This window comes from Gekko japonicus, unplaced genomic scaffold, assembly GCF_001447785.1.
Source record: "Gekko japonicus isolate JY-2015 unplaced genomic scaffold, Gekko_japonicus_V1.1 scaffold1561, whole genome shotgun sequence".
Classification (NCBI taxonomy): domain Eukaryota; kingdom Metazoa; phylum Chordata; class Lepidosauria; order Squamata; family Gekkonidae; genus Gekko; species Gekko japonicus.
The window spans coordinates 281,173-301,610 of NW_015164236.1; the positions used below are offsets into that span (position 1 = coordinate 281,173).

Here is a 20,438-nt window from a genome sequence, read left to right on the forward strand (position 1 = left end):
TACCAAACCATGTTTGCAGTTCTTATATCATTTCAGTCCATGCAAAATTTGCTTGACCATAGTATGGCCAAAGAAACTGTGCATACTATGGGAAACTAATCTCTTTCACATTTTCAGGTCTCTTAAAACAGTTATATATCTCCAACCTAAACCTCTCACTGTGTAGTCAGAAAACTGGACCATTCAGATGACTGTGTATGAGGGTGTTATCACCTACATTCTTTGACCCCGGTAAACATTTCAGCGACAAGGAAACACTTAGCACTTGTGGAACCTGAAATGAGATACATACATTTCATGCTATGGAGTTCTGATGTTCTTGAATAAGGATCAAAATAGTGATATGTAATAATGACACATTTCAGCAAGATCAGATCAGACATGGGGATAATCTGAACTGATGTGTGTATGCATCAGTTATATGGAAGCACAGAAAAATTACGGAAACATACTGGTCATAGAATTCAGATTAATAAAAACCCATGCTTCTGGGTTTTTAAAAATAAATACAGTCTTGTTTCTAGCCTTATGGCTGTGAAGATAAGCTTGAAAGTTATACCTAATGAAACCTAGAAGCTGGAGGAGTTGCCAGTAAGACTCCCAGAGGCCAGACGGTGGCCTTCACAGTTCTGTGTGGCTGTCCCTTCCATGCCTAGTAGAAACAGAATATAGTAAATCACGTAAACGTGCATAAGGTTGGATCTGATGTCTTTCTCTAAGCCTTTCTCTGGTGGTAAGGCTCCCTGTTAAAGGAAGTTTTAATCTATCTGTCTTCAACCACCCTTCTTCAAAGAGCTGAGGTCAGCAGTACGTGCTTCTACCTTCCTAATTTTATCCTCCCAATAATCCTGTAAGGTAGGTTAAGCTAAGAAGGAGTAACGGGCCTCTGGATTTAGAGCAAGATAGTTGGCAATTTCAAGACAGGTCTCAGAGAGCCTAGTCCAACCAGTTTGACCACTATCCCACACTTGCATATGGAAAGGAATTATTAGATCTAACCCAGAGATTGCAGCATTCATCATGCCTTGATATAAAATTGGTGTAACTTTTCTTTAACTGTAGAACATTGCTCCACTTGGCCCTCACCATATGTACCAAGCCGCTAAAAGTGTTAGTGACTGGACACAGGTAAAGACCTGATTATTTAATCCTCAGGCTGGAAATGTGAGAGAAGTTTTGAATTTACAGCTTTTACAAAAACAACAAAAATAACTTGTTCACGCAGAGACGGACAGCTTTGCAAATAGGCAAAATCTGTGGGGTTTTATAGCAAATTTTTACATTCGTAAAACATTTACAGGTAGTTACAAGGTGGCCTTGAGCAAAGCAGGTCTGTGTAAGCAGCACCCAGCAGCTGTGTGGACATACCTGCAGCTATGCATTTAATTATAGAATATGATTCTATTTCCTGGATAGCTCAGTGGCTTGTAAATTACGGGAATTTTATTATTCGTTATGCTGTTCTGCGGTTTCTCAACTCTCATAAACCTAACAAGTTTCTCTTCTTTGTAGGTTTTTCTTTACGTATCTTCTGCCGCATAGTGCCCCTGTGTCCCTGAGACCATTACTGGATGTGATAGTCAATGCCACAGGTAAACCAATGACCTTGCAAGCCCTCTTTCATTGCCTCTCCCTTTCATAATGGCTTTTATTTGACAGTCATACTGTTCTGAAAGACCTCGAAAATTCCAAAGAAACCTCAGTGCAATTTAAAACCAGTTAATATCAAAGGCCTTCAACTCTCATCATGAAAGAGTATTTTATTTTGTTATATTTGCATTTTCTAGCCTGATTTTGTATTGCTTTATTTACTGTCCTTGCTATTTTAATTTTAATTTCATGCAAGAAAGAAGTGAGATAGGAAACTTTATCCAATTTGGTGCAGTGGTTAAGAGAGGCAAACTGTAATCTGTAGAACTGGGTTTGATTCCCCACTCCTCCACATGAAGCCAGCTGGGTGACCTTGGGTCAGTCATGGTTCTTTCAGACTCTCTCAGCTCCACCTACCTCACAGGGTGTCTGTTGTGAGGAGAGGAAGGGAAGGCAGTGGTAAGCTGCTTTGAGAATCCTTCAGACAGATGAAAGTGGAATATAAAAACCAACTCCTCCTGCTCCTGCTCCTCCTCTCCTCCTCCTCCTCCTCCTCCTCCTCCTTCTTCTTCCATTTAAATGTATTTCTGTATTCCAAGCAGAGAAAGGTATTCTGAAGAATCTTTTCTTTGTACAGATATTAAAACCCTGGCATACTTTAGCATTACAGACTAAATAAATGGTTGTGTGGGCATGCTCTGAGAGCCACTTGCTGAAGGACTCACATGATTAAGAGACACTGGGCGGGTAGAGATGACCATTTTACCATTTATCCATACTTGAAGTGTTGGCAGTCTGTTTCAAATGACCAAGTTATCCTAGGGTACTTTGGTATTTTGCAGAGGCTCTATAGGAGCCAGTGTGGTGTAGCAGACAGAGTGTAGCGTTTGGCTCAGAGATCTGTGTCCAAATCTCAAGTCATCTGTGAGGCTTACCTTGGGCTAGTACCTATAAATAAAGCATAAGGTTGCTCCCAGGATAAAATGGGATCACCCCAAGAATGCCTCTCTAAGCTCTTTGGAGAAGAGGAAGGGTACATGTGTAATTTAATAATAAATATGCCATTTGTTTGACTTCTTGGCCACACTCCCAGCTGGACCTCCATCTTTACTTTCCCATTAGACCACACAATGATGACATCTTTCTTTTTTGCCAACTACTTTTTGCTTCACCAAATCTGTTGTTCTCTTTCTTCTTCAGGAGAGCTTCATTGGGGAATAGACACAACTGTTGCCCACTTAGAAAAAGTGTTGCATTTATACAAGAGTGGCCTCTACCTCAAGAATACGACGCGGACTCCCAGATCTGGTATAGTGTTACTTGTAGATGTGCGACAAAGTCCTGTACTGGAAGGGATGGGAGCTTAAAGAGGTCATGAAGCTATGGAAAAGGGAGGTGGGAATTCCAGTGCATAGCATACAATTCCAGGCATGTGCAAGATTATCAAAGAGCTGAATAAAATTGGGAGGAGGTAGGTAGCAATGCATCTGAGAGATGCATGCTGAATGATAACATAACTGAGGCATTGTTATCTGTTGGGGACAATTTAGTGTTGGACTGCAGATGAATTGAGATGGTAGCAGAATGAACTCTTCTGTTTTCTGTGCTTTCTAAAAAAATTCCTTATATAAGCTAAAAGAATGAAAATGTTGTTCCAGGTTGGAGAGAACCAGAGTGACATGGTGGAAACGACCCTTGGATACTTACCGTGAGGGGTCCTTCTCCTCTGAGGAAAGGAGGACATCTCCGTTGGGTTATTCCCATCATTCCTTTAGGGAGGCAGGAAACACTTTTTTCCCCTTCCTCTTGGCGCCTAGGGAATAGCCCAGCCCCTCAGTTCGGGGACTCCGCCAGCAGTAATAAACATTAACTAGATAACTTTCCTATAAACAACTGTCAATAAAATTTATGTAACATGCAACCTCTAACTGAAGAAACAGAGAGGATAGTGCGATATAACTTCAGTATATGAAATGAGAAGAGCAAGGTAGCCCCAGCAACAAGAGGAAAAGATTGGAACAAAAGAAGGAGATGAAGATGGAGCACGGGAGGGCCGAGATGTCCTCCTTTCCTCAGAGGAGAAGGACCCCTCACGGTAAGTATCCAAGGGTCGTTCTCCCTCTGAGGCGGAGGACATCTCCGTTGGGACCTCCCAAAGCAGTGGGTCGTCATCTTCATCTGCGTTCCTCAAAACGTGCTCCTTCCGAATGCCGCATCTCCTGATGCGAAGACGTTCAGCTTGTAATGACGAACAAAGGTGGAGATGGAGGTCCATGTTGCTGCCCGACATATTTCGTCCACCGTTGCACGATTGTCCAAAGCAGCATTAGTTGACGCACTGCGTAGAGAGTGTGCCGTGACACCCTTAGGAATTTCCAGCCCTCTAGCCTTATACGCCTCTGCAATGCATGATTTGAGGACCTTGCTGATGGATGATTTGGACATCCGTTCTCCTTTTCTCGGTTGAGCTATATTAATAAACATGAACTCTGTTTTCCTGATCGCTTCAGTTCTAGCAATGTAGATCTTCAGAGCTCGTTTAACATCTAAGGTGTGCCACGTCCTTTCTTTTATGTGAGTCGGGTCAGGACAGAAGGTCGGAAGATATACTTCCTGGGATCGGTGAAAGAGTGATGACACCTTGGGTTGAAAGGTCGGATCCATCCGAAGAACAACCTTGTCCTTATGAAACACGCACAATGTAGATTTAACAGAGAATGCGTTGATTTCGGAAACCATTCGAGCCGATGTAATGGCTACTAGGAATATTACTTTCATCCTCAGCCATCGCAGGTCTACTTCTCTAAGAGGTTCGAAGGGAGGCTTGGTGAGTGCTGTGAGGACCATATGTAGCTTCCATGTGGGAAAGCGATGGATTTGCGGTGGCGATTTGACGGACGCACCTTGGAGAAACAATAAAACGTGCGGATGTTTAGTCAGCTTGTAGCCACCTATCAATGGAATCACAGTAGATAGGGCTGCCGTTTGCCTCCGAAGCGTAGAGACCGTTAATCCTGATTGTAGTCCGTCTTGTAAAAAGGCCAGTACTGAGGCTACTGAAGGTGATAAGGGTGCAACCTTTTTACGCTTACACCACCTGACAAAGGCCTTCCAGGTTGTGTTGTATATCCGGATGGTGGATTGTTTCCTTGAGGTAAGTATGGTGTCTAACACCTGAGGAGAGTAACCTAACTCGGTGAGTTGTTGCCGTTCAACCTCCAAGCGGTTAAAGATAGCCATTCCGGATGTGGATGTTGAATTGGCCCCTGCATCAACATATCGGGTTCCTTCGGGAGGATCAATGGCGGGCGAATGGCCAACTCTGTCAGTGCCGAGTACCAAGGTCGACGAGGCCAACGCGGTGCCACCAGGATTATTTGCGCTCCCTCCTCTCGAATCTTGCGGATGATCTTTGGGATTAGAGGGGTAGGAGGAAACGCGTAGAGAAGGCCCTTGGGCCAAGGAGTGGTAAGGGCATCCGTCGCCTCTGCTCTGTGGTGTTGGTACCTCGAGAAGAAGCGGGGTAGTTGGTGATTCTCTGCTGACGCGAAAAGATCCACCACTGGATTGCCGAAGTAGCTCGTTATGAGGTAGAACAGTCTCTTGTGAAGAGCCCATTCTCCCTCTCTGATTGTCTGTCGACTGAGCCAGTCCGCCTGGACGTTGACCGTCCCTTGAATGTGTTCGGCCCGCAGGGATGACACGTTCCTCTCTGCCCAAAGCAAAATTTTTAACGCTTCCTGGTGAAGATTGGAAGATCTCGAACCGCCCTGATTGTTTAAGTAGGCTTTGGCCGAGACATTGTCCGTCCTGATAAGAACGTGTTGTCCCTGAAGGGCCTGGTGGAAGTGGCATAAGGCATGACGAATGGCTCTCAGCTCTAAGAGGTTGATAGGAAGCTGTTGTTCGTCCCTGGACCACCTGCCCTGGACCGGTTCCGTATCCAGGATGGCTCCCCATCCCGATAGGCTTGCATCCGTGAAAATCTCCTTGTGGAATCGTTTGTAGTACATCTTGCCCTGTCTGAGATTCCGCATGTTCGTCCACCATAACAGGCTGGACTTGACCTGCATCGGTATCCGAAGACTCATGTCCCTGCGTTGCATAACTAACAGTTGGTAAGGTCTTAGGAATCTTTGAAGTATTCTGGAATGTAGACGGGCCCATTGCGCTAAGTCTATGCAGGATACCATCAGGCCCAATAGCTTGGCCAATAACATCAGATTGACCGTGGAGCTTCGTGTCACTGAAACTGCCATGTCCCTTATCTTGACGGCTTTTTCCCGAGGTAGAATCAGAGCATTGAGACTCGTGTCGATTATGGCCCCCAGGTGTTCTATGTGACGGGTTGGGTGCAGACAACTCTTCGGAAAGTTGATGACAAAACCATGTTTCTGTAGACATACGATTGTTCGGTTGGTGTTGTGGATGGCCTCTTCCAGAGTTTTCCCTCTCACCAGCAGGTCGTCTAAATATTGAAAGACGTGGATCCCTTTTTCTCGGAGATGAACCACCGGATTTATGAGGAGCTTGGTAAATACTCTCGGAGCCGTGGAAAGCCCAAAGGGAAGCGCTCTGTACTGGAAGTGTCGACCCCCTACACAAAAGCGAAGATATTTCTGATGATTCCGGTGGATCGGAACATGTAGATATGCCTCCTTGAGGTCTATGGACGTCAGATAGTCCATCGGTAGAAGGGTCTCCGTGATGGATCTGAGTGTCTCCATCCTGAAGTGGCGAAGTTTGATAAATTTGTTGAGAAACTTTAAATCTAGGATCGCCCTCCATTCGCCGTTTTTCTTGGGGACTAGAAATAGGATTGAATAGACACCCCGGCCAATCTCCAAGGGTGGTACTGGCTCGATGGCACGGATGCTCAAGAGGTGTTGTAGTGCTTTGTTTATCAGAGATCTCTTGATAGAAGATTTGCTGAAGGGGGAGACTAGGAACCTGTCTGGTGGGATGGCTCGAAATTCTATTGCATAGCCTTGGGACACGATCTCCTGTGCCCAAACATCGGCCTGCGATTCCCTCCATGTTGATGTGAAATGGAGTAGTCGAGCCCCCACTGGAAAAGCACTGTAGTCATGCTTGTTTGTTCTTTGTATCTCTGTCTCCTCGGTCGAACTTCGGGAAGGAAGTCTTGGGGAATTTGTTGTATGAATTTCTTCTGAATTGCGGTTTGTTCGTGTTCCAGTTGGTTTTTCGTTGACCTGGTTGGTATCTGCTGAGCGTGTTCTGAGAACGAAAGGGATGTGAAGTCCGTCTTTCTGTGCGACGAAAATTCTTTGGCATGGCCTTCTTTTTATCCCGTGTCTCTATCAGGATTCTGTCTAAGGCATCACCAAACAAGAGATCGCCCTGGAAGGGGTACGCTGACACCATCAGTTTTGATTGAAAGTCCGCCTGCCAGGATCTTAGCCAAAGAAGACGTCTGGCCACATTTGTAGATGCCAAGGCTCTTGATGCAAAAGTCAAAATGTCCAAGGTGGCATCTGCTGAAAACGATGAACCCTTTAGGATGCGAGATGCGCCCTCTAAAGGTCCTCTACTGCCCTCTGGTAATATTTGAATAAGTTTACGGATCCACACGATCGATGCTCTAGATGCAATCGAGGCTGTGGCCGCCGCTCTCACTATCATTGAGATGGCCTCATAGATTCTCTTCAGCGTGGCATCCACCTTCTTATCAATGGGATCGCGTAGAGAACCATGACCATCTTCAGAGACCAATCCCGAAGATTGTATAGCTGCTACAGGTCCATCGACCGGAGGAATCTGTAAGAGGTCATTTGCATATGATGGTAAGGCATATAACTTTTTGACAAATGCAGGAAACTGTCTATTAGCTGAAGGCCTATCCCAGGCCGACCTTAGTTGTCTTTCAAAAAATTCTGGAAAAGGGAAAACTCCCTGTTCAGTAGGTTCCTCAGGAGGAAAAAACTCTGAGAGCCCTTTGGAACGAGACTTAAGTTTTGGTTTAGTTGCTCTCTGCTCTTCAGAAGCAGGAGCGTCTTGTATCTCTAGGGCCTTAATAGCTTTGGTCAGGAAATAATGATATTCCTCAGCCTTAAATAACCTAGATGCCTGTTCAGGCATCTTTAAATCCTCAGGCTCGTCGTCTGAGAGAAATTCACCTTCCTCCCTGTCCTCAATCATTGAGACAGAAGCACCATCTTCTCTGTCTCCCCATAGGCCCCCTTGCTGGGAAGGGAAAGAACCAGCATTCATTTTCTGTGCGGCCTTGGTGGGCCAAGGGTTCGGGCAATGAGTAGGAGGAATAGAGGAAGCCGCCTGAGTAGCTTTCGCCACTGTGGAACAGATTGTAGATATACCTTCTTGCATGGCCTGTCTGAACATTTGTAACATGTCTGCAGGATCAATCAAGTTCCCTTGGGGTGCAGGCCTCCCCCCCACCCAGGAACTAACTCAGTGCCCTGAATACGCGAATCGGGGATCTTACTGCCACCGTTCGACGTAGAGATGCCCAGCAGATGTTCAGCACGATCCTCGGAGCCTTGGTGGGTTGATTCAAAATGGCCGCCGGGCATCATCGATCGTCCGATTTTGGCGGGTTCTACATCTTCGGGCGATCGAAGACGCTTCAGGGTGCGCTGTGTCGCCGCTGCCATCTCTGCTGGGGTTGTTGGGGAAGCACGACCAAGCCCGTAGGGCGAGTTGGCTCCACAGTCGGCCGCCGCAGCGGCTTCCTCTCTGTCGTCGTCGGAGGAAAAAACGTCGGCGTGCTCTTCGGCTGAACGCATGTCGGCTGCGTCAGTCAGCGGTCAAAAGCTTCTTCCTAGCGTCGAAAATGCCGGTAGGTTTTGACTCACATCAAAAGAAATAGATTGAAAGTAGCCAAGAATTAGTAGGAAAGGTAGAGGAAGGGAAAAGATTTGAATAAGAAGTGAAATAAACAGCAAAAGCTCTGAAAAAAGGCAAAGCCTTGACTCTCACTGCTACTCCCTCAGAGGCAGGAATAGAACTGAGGGGCTGGGCTATTCCCTAGGCGCCAAGAGGAAGGGGAAAAAAGTGTTTCCTGCCTCCCTAAAGGAATGATGGGAATAACCCAACGGAGATGTCCTCCGCCTCAGAGGGAGAAGAGTGTTGAATGAAGTCCATAACAGTCTGGATTCAGATACTTAAGGCTGGTCATTTTCTCACCACATAATCTATTTCATAGGGTTGTTAGGAAGCTAGATAGGGAAAATAAAGTCTCTTCTGTTTGGGAAAGAAATGTGGGGAAATTGATGATATTTTAAAACCTGTTAATTTGAAAACCAACATATTAAGCATACATTTCTGTGATTTGCAATGCAGTATGATACCCTCCTCAACTTTTCTTGAGAAGGACCTGGGCTTCTTACTGTGGTGAGAGACATTGAAGGGGGGGTGGTATTTCAAAACTGGTTCTTGATGGTGGGTGGTCAAAGCTGTGTCACCTTCTGGCTCTCTGCTTCTCACAATTCCACAACACATGGAAACTGGGAAGGGGAATCCATATGGTCCAGGAGTTTTAGAATCCTAACAATTAACATAGGGTGTCCATTTCTCTTAACTTAGATTTGTTAGGTTTGAGCCCTCATGGCACACTCAACTCTTCCTGGTATAATCAATTCCTTGAGGATTCAACTCTTCCTGGTATAATCAATTCCTTAAGGTTGGTGGGGATGATGCAATTTTTAACATAGTTGATCTATAGAACCATCATATGGATGGGCTTTGGGTAGGGTCATGGGGCAGAGCAGAATAAGGAATACAAATGGGGACATTTGCAGTGAGAGAATGCCCTGGGTCAGGGAGCCGTTCCAATCCTGGATGCTTTGCTGAAATTTCTGGTTGGGCTAGGATGGAGATGACAATGCTGTACCTGGGCTTCCATTCTGAGATCCTTTACCTGGGTATGAGATCAGGTTTGTCAGTCCTGAACTCTCCAACAAGCATCACAGTAAGGAATTAGCTGAAGAACTGGTGCAGGTGTTCATTTAACTTTCTAATTTGCAGATTTTCATCACAAACTTTGCTGAGTGACAGCTGTCAACACAGCCAGATTGTTTTCAGCAATACAATCCATCCTTTGTGGAGGGAGTGCTGGGATACTGGAGGGTCGTTGGGGCTCTCTTCTGCATCCAGATTTAACTGCATCATTAGAACAGTACAAGGTTCTGTGGAACGTAAACCCTGCCTTGGCAGATTACAATGCAGCAGGATTGCAGGCACAGGATGCTAGGACAGCACACTTTATATATGCATACATGGTCTTTATTAGTTTCCTAGAAAGTAAAACAGATAATGTGTAATAACCAGCAGCTGCATTTGGCCCAGCTCAGCAAAGGCCAGGGTCCCCCTTGTTTAGAAGCAGTTTGGGGTATTTTTCCCAATCTTTTTTGGATTTTTCTCCTACGAACCATAGCAAATCACGACCAGGTTGGATTGCATTTAATTTTTTTTTTTTTAATGGAACCATGCATTTTGCTTTTCATAGTTAATATTCAGTAGCCTGGAATCTCAGTTCATTCTTACCTTGGACCAGCATGTTGTCACATGTATGCACATGAGCTTTGTGTAGTTACTGTCTGCCTCATTCGTTTCAACAATGCATGTCTCCCTGCAAAAAGCAATGCCCAGTGTGGATCTGCCTTTTTGATTGAAATGACTGAGCACACTGTTATTAGGAAGGGCATGCAGCAGAGTGGCTAAGAGTGCGAGTTGTGATCACAAATAGTTGCTAACATGCCAGGTAGCCTTGGCCAATCCCTAAGGCCTCAGCCTCCCATCTGCAATATGCGAGTTGTATTGCTGGCCTACCTTCCAAGACTGTTTTAAGGGCTATGACAATGCACTTGAAGCTCTTTAAACCCGGAAAGTTCATTAACCATGCAGAATCTTATTATTGGGGGAGCTGTAAGAAACCGCTGAACTGGACTGTCTTGTGAAAACTTCTATTCAATAGGATGTGATGTTGATCTTTGGGGAAGAGCCCAGATTTTTATGAAAGAGCCTGATAATCAGACCTCTACTTTCTTTCAGAGGGGTGGGGGGATACATCCAACTTCAGAAAAGGGAAGTGGTACCAACCATCAGTAGAATAGCAACTCCATAAAAGCACTTGTCAATCTGAGCCTTCCCATAAATAAAAGTTAACAAGATAAACCTTGGTCATGTTACAGAATGACTTGGGTCTTAAGCTTTCACTGTGCTTTGGCTGTAAACCTTTTTATAGTACCATAAATTATATTCTTCTTTGGACTTTGCTTTAGTGACACAGAAACAAAGCATATGTGAGTGTGTGTGGGGAGCTTTAATAGTCATGTGTGGCTTTTTAAATCATAAATCATCCCATTATTAAAATTGGTTATCTGGATGAAATGCTGTTTGGAGTGACACTGTATTCAAAAATACTTTATTAAAACTGCTGAATGTCGGAATGTATACATTTAAGCTGTAAACAAAACATGGATGATGGCTGCAGAAAAACACAAGTCACTTCCTTTGAACTGAATTATGTTATCCAAAAAGTTAGAAACAATAGCCCCAATCCTTTAATGAGCTATTCACATATTCTCTCTCTAACATAAACAGGAACACTGGTTTGAGTTCTGCTGTTTGATGTAGCTATTTAAACTACATCTAGGCTAAGAGTACACAAGATTTTTGATGAGCATTTTTTGCAGTGTCAAAAATGCTTCCTATTTTAATTGAAATCTTTGGCACCTTGCATAACTGCGGTTATCTTTTGACTTTGCTGTCATTTTTACTTGTTCTCAGTGATGTCATTGTATAGCTAAATCTGATCGGCTCTATATTATTATGGTATTGTTCCTTTCACTGCATAATCCTTGATTACATGAGAGCATTGCATGACTTCATCCAGGAAGAAATGTTAACCAGGGTGGACAATAATATCAAATAAGTTGGAAAAAAATATTTGCAAAGTCCAAGCATTCTCTGGAAAAAAATTCTGCCCCCATCAAAATTGCTATGAAACTAAGAGAATCTTTGGCAGAGCTGATTAAAAACAGATTTTTTTATTGTGAAGCACTTCCAGTGGCAAAGAGGTGCCACCCAGTTTTTAATCTACTACATGAAAAGGCAAAAAATGATATTTTTCTCATTTAGCAAGTCAATGCATTGGGTTCTCTTAGAGAAGCCCCCAAGGCGTGAGATTTGAAGCAGAAGGGAGCATGGCAATTCAGTTAGCCTTAAACTGGGCTCCCGCCAACCTGCTCTGCCCCTGCCAGAGCTCTTTGCCTGGCAGCTGCATCAGCCCCTCAGGGAGCCATCCATATCCCTGAAACACATTCTGGTGGAGGTGGGGGACCCCTGTCACCAGACCCCGCCCATGCCACTGATCAGCTGGCCGGCAGGGGGCCTTACCAAGTGAGAGATAAGGTCCAAGCAACATAGTGACGTCACTTCCGACATGCATCAGAAGCGATGTCATCATGACAGTGACATCCTGGCAACATCTTGGCACCTGGGCAAATACTCTATGATAGAAGCCATTTTTTTCACTATAGAGTTTTTACTCAAATATTGGAGTATCACCCAAATGGTGGGATGTGATGATGTCACTTCCGATACATGCCAGGAGTGATGTAGCCGTATCATTGGTTATGTTTCCTGGGCCTCCTTTTTGCTCCTGATAAATTCCCCCACCCATCCCCAGCCAGTTTCCAGGAGGGGCCTGGCAAGCCAACTTCTTTAACGCTGCTTGACCCAAGAAACCTTCCTCAGGCATTTAAGAATCAAATTCTGTATTTTTAAGGTCCAAGCAACATAGTGACGTCACTTCTGACATGCCTCCGAAGTAATGTCATCATGACAGTGACATCCTGGCAATGTCTTGGCACCTGGGCAAAAACTCTATGATAAAAAATTCATTAAAGCAAGCAACTGTCATTATTATATCTCGGGGACTGCAGAGGTTAAATGAGAGCTGCGGGGGTTGGGGGGAGGAGGAGTTCCTTTCTGAAAGAGCAAAGGAATGCAGTGACTGCCTGTAAGGTAAGACTTTAGCTGTTCTCATTTGCCCTTTCGACAGTTTGGCAAGGCCATGCTGTGTGTAAATATTTACAGTACAATGGTGTTTCCAAAATGCTATAGCAACCTATGTAGAAAACTGGAAGCCAGCCAGTTGCCAGGAGGGACCTGGCAAGCCAACTTCTTTAAGGCTGCTTGACCCAAGAAACCTTCCCCAGGCATTTAAGAATCAAATTCCGTGTTTAAAAAAAATTCATTAAAGCAAGCAACTGTCATTATTATATCTCGGGGACTGCAGAGGTTAAATGAGAGCTGCGGGGGGTGGGGGGAGGAGGAGTTCCTTTCTGAAAGAGCAAAGGAATGCAGTGACTGCCTGTAAGGTAAGACTTTAGCTGTTCTCATTTGCCCTTTCGACAGTTTGGCAAGGCCATGCTGTGTGTAAATATTTACAGTACAATGGTGTTTCCAAAATGCTATAGCAACCTATGTAGAAAACTGGAAGCCTATTCAACACAGAATCAGACCTCGTTTTCTGACTGGGTTGTATGTTTGGTTGTAACGGTCAGCCTGTAGGCTTAGAAGAATCTTATTTATCTATTTATAGAAGATTTATTCCCTGCCTGTCGGTTGTACAAAGGGCACTTAGGTGACTCACTGCACATAACCTTAAAACATGATAAAATTAGAAAGCTGATTTTTAAAAGAATCTAAACCAAAAATAGTTGTTAAACTGAGCAGGGGACAAGATGAGACATCTCCCTGGTATCTGACTGCCCAAGTGCCCTTCAGTCACAGACAAGCAAGTTTTACTTGTGTAGCCAGGAAAGATAGGCTGATGGTAGCAACACAGAGATGAACCTTCCTTGTTCAGTGGCGCTGTCATATCACCAAGCAAGGCTCTACAGAAATGAATGGAAAATCAGTGGTTTCTTCATAACTATGAGAAACCTCTATAATCTGATGGCCAAGCATGTTTGTCTGGGTGGCTTTGAGCATCTGCCTAGGAACTGTTATCTGAATAAGAACATTTTTGTAATATTACAAAACTTTTCCCTACTTATAAGCAACAACTTCCTGAAATCAATAAGCATGTTCGGGGACAAGATGAGACATCTCCCTGGTATCTGACTGCCCAAGTGCCCTTCAGTCACAGACAAGCAGGTTTTACTTGTGTAGCCAGGAAAGATAGGCTGATGGTAGCGACACACAGATGAACCTTCCTTGTTCAGTGGCGCTGCCACATCACCAAGCAAGGTTCTACAGAAATGAATGGAAAATCGGTGGTTTCTTCATAACTATCAGAAACCTCTATAATCTGATGGCCAAGCACGTTTGTCTGGGTGGCTTTGAGCATCTGCCTAGGAACTGTTATCTGAATAAGAACATTTTTGTAATATTACAAAACTTTTCCCTACTTATAAGCAACAACTTCCTGAAATCAATAAGCATGTTCGTAAGTTACCTCTTGTCTCCTTTAAGTAACTTGCTATGTTCACATCCTGGGTAATTAGGGAAAGTCCCCCCACCAGGATAATTTAAGCATGATAATGGCACAAATGCCAAGGGAATACTAGATAGACTGAGCTGAGTGGATGAATCTGGGGTACTTTCCTTTGTGGAGGCCACTAGCCTGTACTCATCCTTTTTTAAAATTGGAAATATTTTTACTCCAAAAAAAAAATGCAAGCTGTAACTTCACAACTACAGCTTGAAATGCAAACTGTAACTTCACAAATTAAGAAGCCTAGTTTTCAACAGAGGTAGAGCAAATCAGTGCCCAATGCACTCCATGCTCTTGCCCTGGTCATGGCCCTCTCACTACATCTACAGTGCAATCCTAAACAGAGTTGTAAGGCCATTGACTTCCACTGATAGTTTTCTAAAGTCAATACATTCTTTGCCCATTTGACTCAGACTGACAGAGCAGGGGAAACAAATAGGGCAATTTGAGTATAACCACCAGGGATGCAAAGAGTTACACACTAAACCAAGCTGTGACTGTGGCATTAGTAGAGGATTGCCCAGGATTTTTGGCGTAGTCTTTATTACAAATGGAAATAAAATCCAAATATGTCTAACTACATTTCTGCATACCACATCCTACTCGTCCTTTTGTCTTTTTTCCCCCCTGTTCCTGAGTTTGTGTCTCTTCTACGGTTGAGATACAGGTTGTGGGCACGGAGTGGTTTGGTTTGGCTTAAGTCATGTACATATGTGACTGAATATTCTTGAGGTAAACAGTAAGTTTTGTAGCCTGGGCATAGATCCAACCTTCCTCCATGTTGTGGCTCGTTTGTTAGATGACAAACCACGTAAGCTGGAGAAAGTCTCTGTAGGCTGGAGGAAGGGTTTAGACTTTACTCAGCAGTGTGGTAGGATAGGGGATCCTCACCCACTTATCTGCCCTCCAGGCTGTTTCTTCTGCAGAGCCCCCCTCTTCTTCCTGAACAACTAGTCTGGGAGAAAGTAGGTTTTTGTATGCTGAGGGTCCCATCTTTGATCCTTAGCACTGTCAGTTGGAAGGTCTCATGGCTGAGAATGCCCTCAGACCTGCTACAAATGAGAGGAGACAATGCTGAGCAAAATGGAGCAATGGTCTGACTTCATATGATCAGATAACACTCAGATTTATTTTGCTTAATCTCAAACCATTTGACTAATGGTTCAGAATTCAAATATGTAGAAATAAACAAATGAACGAAAAACAGCAATGGAAAGTAACCAAAACACAAAACAATGCAAAACTGGGCAAACACTTCAGAATTTATGAAGCAATAAAGAACTGGTTTAGTTTCTCCCAAAACTTTCAGAGTCTTCATCAGTTACATATATTCAAAAGGACACTAGCAGTTGCAATTCTGTTCAATTCATTTGAGTCACTTTCACTTGTCTCCTCCCAGGACTCTGCTTTTGGCATTTTCTTTAGTCATTAGCCTGGATGGGATGTGGAAAGGGAGTAAGGATGCCTGCTCCTACTGCTGTGTCCCTGAACCATGGTATATTGGCAGGTGATAACGAGAAAAGGAGGCTGGGCAGTTTTCCAACTGGTAGCTACAGTTGGTAGTTTTAAAAAAATGCCATCTGGCCACTGTGGATGAAATAAATGGTCATTAGGACTGATTACAGTCAGATTGAGGGTGACTCAAGCAAGTTAAAAGGAGGAAACCGCAGCCTATTTATATTATATTGAAGCCCTGGAGTTTATTTATGTGCCGTGAGTCTTAAATAGGGTAGAAGGGGTTGTCATGCCCATCTTAATACAGCTACCAGAGGTGGATTTTGGAAAGAAGGTTGTTGCTACAGTTTGCTTTGATTGCTGTGTAGAGTAATCGATTATTGGTCAGTGACTGAGGAACACAGGAATCTCATGGTAGCTGTTTCTCTGCATTCTGTTTAGCATAGTGATACAGGACTGGTGAACAACAAGATGGGCCATTGAACCTATGGCCAAACATTTGTTTACTTGCTTTACTATGGGCTGAGATCCCTAGGAACTGTTCAGCAGCAATTTTAAAATATATGGTGATGTCTTCAAAAACTAATTTCTAGACACACATATATTTATTTAGAAAATGTTTATGTGATCTATCCAGAGACCTGCTTGAGGTGGTTCACAATGTAAACCAATACAATAAAATCACAAAAAGTATAAAAATGATCAACAGTAGAAGAAGGGATTAAAAATATGTCGGGGCATAAAAAGAGTATTTGTAGAACAGTCGTTAGGATAAATGCAGACCACAAAAACAGTTCTAAGGAGATGGAACTATGTAATTAAAAGCTGTAATAAAGAGAACAGTTTTGGCATTGTGCATATAGATAATGAAGTAGGTGCCATGTGAGCCTTAAAGGGGAGGTTATTCCAAAGAGAAGACCCAACATGAGATGAATTTACGTAGTAAAGGAAGCCACAGCCCTCCGTTTGCAAGACCTGAGCAAGGCTGTTAATAATAGAACATTTTGGAGGACATTAATGTATAGGGTTGCCATGAGTTGGAAGCAACTTGGCAGCACTCTGTCGCTGGTTGCTTGCTACCCATCTCACCTCTGTAGGCAAGGGCTAGGGTTTCCAAGTTCGAAATGGATGGGAGCGGGGGACTCCCTTGTCTTCCCTTGTATGGCCCCGCCCCCAGCGTGACCGGTGTCATAGCGTCACTTCCTGGTGACACGCATGCCGGGGTGGGGTTCCCCCCAGGGCCCGATCCCCCGGCGTCGGGGAACAGGCCTTTGGGGCAGGTGTTTCCCCACCCCCCGGGGGGACTTGGCAGCCCTAGCAAGGGCACAGAGAGTGGGGCCTGAGAACAGAATAAAGCAGAAGTCCAGTGGCACCTTAAAGACCAGTGACATTTATGTCAGCAGGAGCTTCTGTGAGTCAAAGCTCACTTTGTCAGATGGTATGAAGAGGAAATAGGAAGAAATGAGCTCTGACTTACGAAGTTCCACCAGACTTCTGTTTTATTTTGCTACAGTAGACTAACATGGCTACCCCTCTACCCCTCTCTAGTAGCAGGCCTGGAAAAGACCATTCTCTACTTGAGAATACTGGTCTGATTTGGTATGAGGTAGCTTCATATACAAACTCAGGTTTGCTTCCAAGATTAACCTCAATAAATAGGGAACTGCAGCCAGTTTTGGGTCCATAATGAATGTGTTTGCATGATAAGCAGTTATTGTGTTAACACATTTTAGGTGTATACTTAACATGTACCCAAAAAAAACTGCATAAAGTAGCCTTGCTTAGCAATGTGGGGAAACATTCAAACATGTGATTCCCCCTTCTGTAGTCTCTAGCCCAAGATGAGGGGTTATGTCATATGCTGGGGGCTGCAACCTATAGCTGTATATGACTCAGTATGGAACCAAATATGAATCTTTAAAAAAAAAGAAAATGAAATCTTTAAGTTAAGGTGTGATGGAAGGGTTTGACCTGGATAGCCCAGACTAGCCTGATCTTGTCTATTTTGTCAGATCTCTGAAACTAACCAGGGTTGACCCTGGTTAATATTTGGATGGGAGACCTCCAAAGAATACCAGGTCTGTGATGCGGAGGCAGGCAATGACACACCATCTCTTAATGTCACTTGCCTTGAAAACCCTACAGGTTCACCATAAGTCAGCTGTGACTTGACAGCAACAAAAAAAATGAGATGCTAGAAGAACCAGTATGTGAAGGGAAGAAGAAGAGCTGTTTTTTATACCCTGCTTTTCTCTACCTGAAGGAGTCTCAAAGTGGCTTACAATCGCCTTCCCTTCCTCTTCCCACAACAGGCACCTTGTGAGGTAGGTGGGGCTGAGAGAGTTCTGAAAGACCTGTGACTGGACCAAGATCACTCAGCAGGCTTCACGCGAAGGAGTAGGGAATTAAACCCGGTTCTCCAGATTAGAGTCTACTGCTCTTAACTACTGCACCATGCTGGCAGGAAAAGCTCCTTACGGGACTAGAAGGCTTCTTAGAGATGCTTTACAGAAAGGGAACTAATAGAGGTGAACAGTTACAAGTAATCCAAAAGTGAATCATGTTCAAATTTATGCCGATCCACTAAAACAATGGCACAGGGTTTTCCTTTGTATATGTATTACTTTTTATGTGACCTCATATGTGCCATTCCCTAAAAAATGACTCACAACCACCAATGTTTGGGACTGCAGAAACTTTATGGATTATTAATCAACAGGTCAATTATCAGCAATGTGAAATGGGATAGTTTCACTTGCATAAATGGGCTTTCTTATGCTGGCTCTTTGTTGATGTCTTGGTCTGTAGTTTGATGTAGCTTACCTCTTTATAAAATGTTGTAGCCCCCTGTGACATGATACTTCTGAAGGTCTAGGATGGCTCTTGGCTAGCCTGGATAGGTTTCTCAGACTGATATGAATCAAACCTCAGGTGCTAGGTGATCTATTCAAGATGGTCAGAATGCAAACTAGTTTGATCAATATTCCTTCATTTTTTTATAAGAATAGCTTCAAATAACTAAAACTGAAAAGTTTGGCTTATGCTATCACTTCAATTATTGGTAAACCCATTGCAATGCCATTGCACGACATTAGAATGGTGGCTTTTTCACATGCAATGTCAACTTTTGTGCATGTGTGTATATGTTAAATATAAATTTATTGCTACCTTTATAGTATGAGGCAAGTATTTACTGGTTTTAAACACCATTAGTCTGGAAATTAAGCAGAACTTTAACCTTTTTATGATGTGATTTACTGCAGGGAGTCTTCAAATTCAATGAACTCCACTTATGCAGGTTTCAGGTTTTGGCGAGACAAAGAACCCTGAACCAAACCTGCCTCTTATCCAGACGATTATTCCTAAATTACATTCAAGTATACTGAGTTGAAATAAAGCCAGATAACCAGATGGATTCCCATTACCAAATAGAGTTGGTGAGGGGAGGGTGGGAAAGATCTTGGAAACCACCACTTAATAAAGGTTCAGATGCTATAATCATCATTGTCAACATCATTTAGTGAGCAGTTTTTGTGATTTCAAAGCACTTTGAATGTATCATTTTAGAAATGTTTAGAGCAATCCTGTAATGCAGGTCAGTATTATTAACAGTGATGAGCAAAATACCAGTAGCTCAAAGCGTAATTGGATCACTAGTTATGGGCAGTATTGGTGAACATTTGGAGAAAAAATATTGCTTTTTATCAAGAAGTCAGAAGAGCTCGTATGAGTTCTTACCAATTGGAAACTGTAGCGCATATGTGTGCAAAGGAAGTATATTGCCCAAACATCCATGCAGCACTTTCTTTGTTTCTGTGTACTTAATGCATTATCATGAGGCCTTGACCCAACACACCATATTTATGGGGATGGTTCCTCAGGAAAAAAAGGAGGAAAAAGCGGAAGGTCTGATAGTGCTCACAGCAACATGCAGAAAAAAATGTGAGTCAGTTTCAGCAATTAGGACCCTGTCATCCAGATCTAGTAAGGGGGTCACATAATCTTTCTGAGCAAGTGTTAACAGCGGCTGGCCATCCGGCCTAGTTTGATAGATGTTGCTGTGCAGGTCCAAAAGAATCCTGTATGATCAAAGTAGATTTTGTTTTTTAAAGGTTTTTTTTATTATAATATTTTTATTAAATTTTCCATCATATATGACAATATAATATTATCCATATACATTTGAGTCTACTTTTCAAATTTGTTGTTTATCCATTTATACACATTAGACCATCTTTTAGCATACACATCTTCATATTTTCCTTGCAATACTAAAGATATCCTATCCATTTCCGCCACTTCTAACATTCTATCTATTATCTCCTCACTACTAGGCAGTCTGTCTGATTTCCAGTGTTTAGCAAACAAGATTCTGGCCTATGTTAATATATAGGTTATTGTGGCCCCGGTCACACGGGCTAGATATTGCGGGGGGAGGCGTGGCTAATTGCCCCGGCGCAGTTAGATCCGCGATTACGCGATCAGATGCGCCGGCGGCACACCATGGGTCCTTCCCTCGGCGCCGGCAGGTAAACAAGGGTGGCGATCACACAACGATGCTGCAGCGTGGCAAAGAAGCGGCGTGATCACAACAGCAATCACTAGGCGCCGCTTCTGTGGGAAACGGGAGGTTTTTCCCCCACCAAAGTCCGCGCATGCACATGAACGAGCAATCGGATCCGCAAAGCCCTGCGGAATGCGGAAGGCGGGTGGTGGGTTTAACGGAGAGGGCGACAGACGCTACCAGACCCCAATAGAGCTCCGAGGTACAGGCGATGGAGGGGGAGGTGGCCTCCCTCATCACAGCTGCCCTAACTGCCTGCGCGACAGTGGCCACAGCGACCCTCCAGAGGCGGCAAGCCTGGCTACAGTGGGAGGGGGCAATAGATGCGGGCAGGAGACGGAGGAA

At 43.8% G+C, this 20,438-nt stretch overlaps 1 protein-coding gene across 1 annotated transcript in view; it reads left to right on the forward strand.

The window, feature by feature from the left end:
• Positions 1-20,438, forward strand: part of PKDCC (protein kinase domain containing, cytoplasmic) — a 73,728-nt gene that overhangs the window by 31,550 nt on the left and 21,740 nt on the right. The window contains exons 5-6 of the mRNA XM_015408606.1: positions 1,513-1,592; positions 2,791-2,898. Of these exons, the coding sequence (XP_015264092.1) occupies positions 1,513-1,592; positions 2,791-2,898 (188 nt within the window). The remainder of the gene's footprint in view (positions 1-1,512; positions 1,593-2,790; positions 2,899-20,438) is intronic.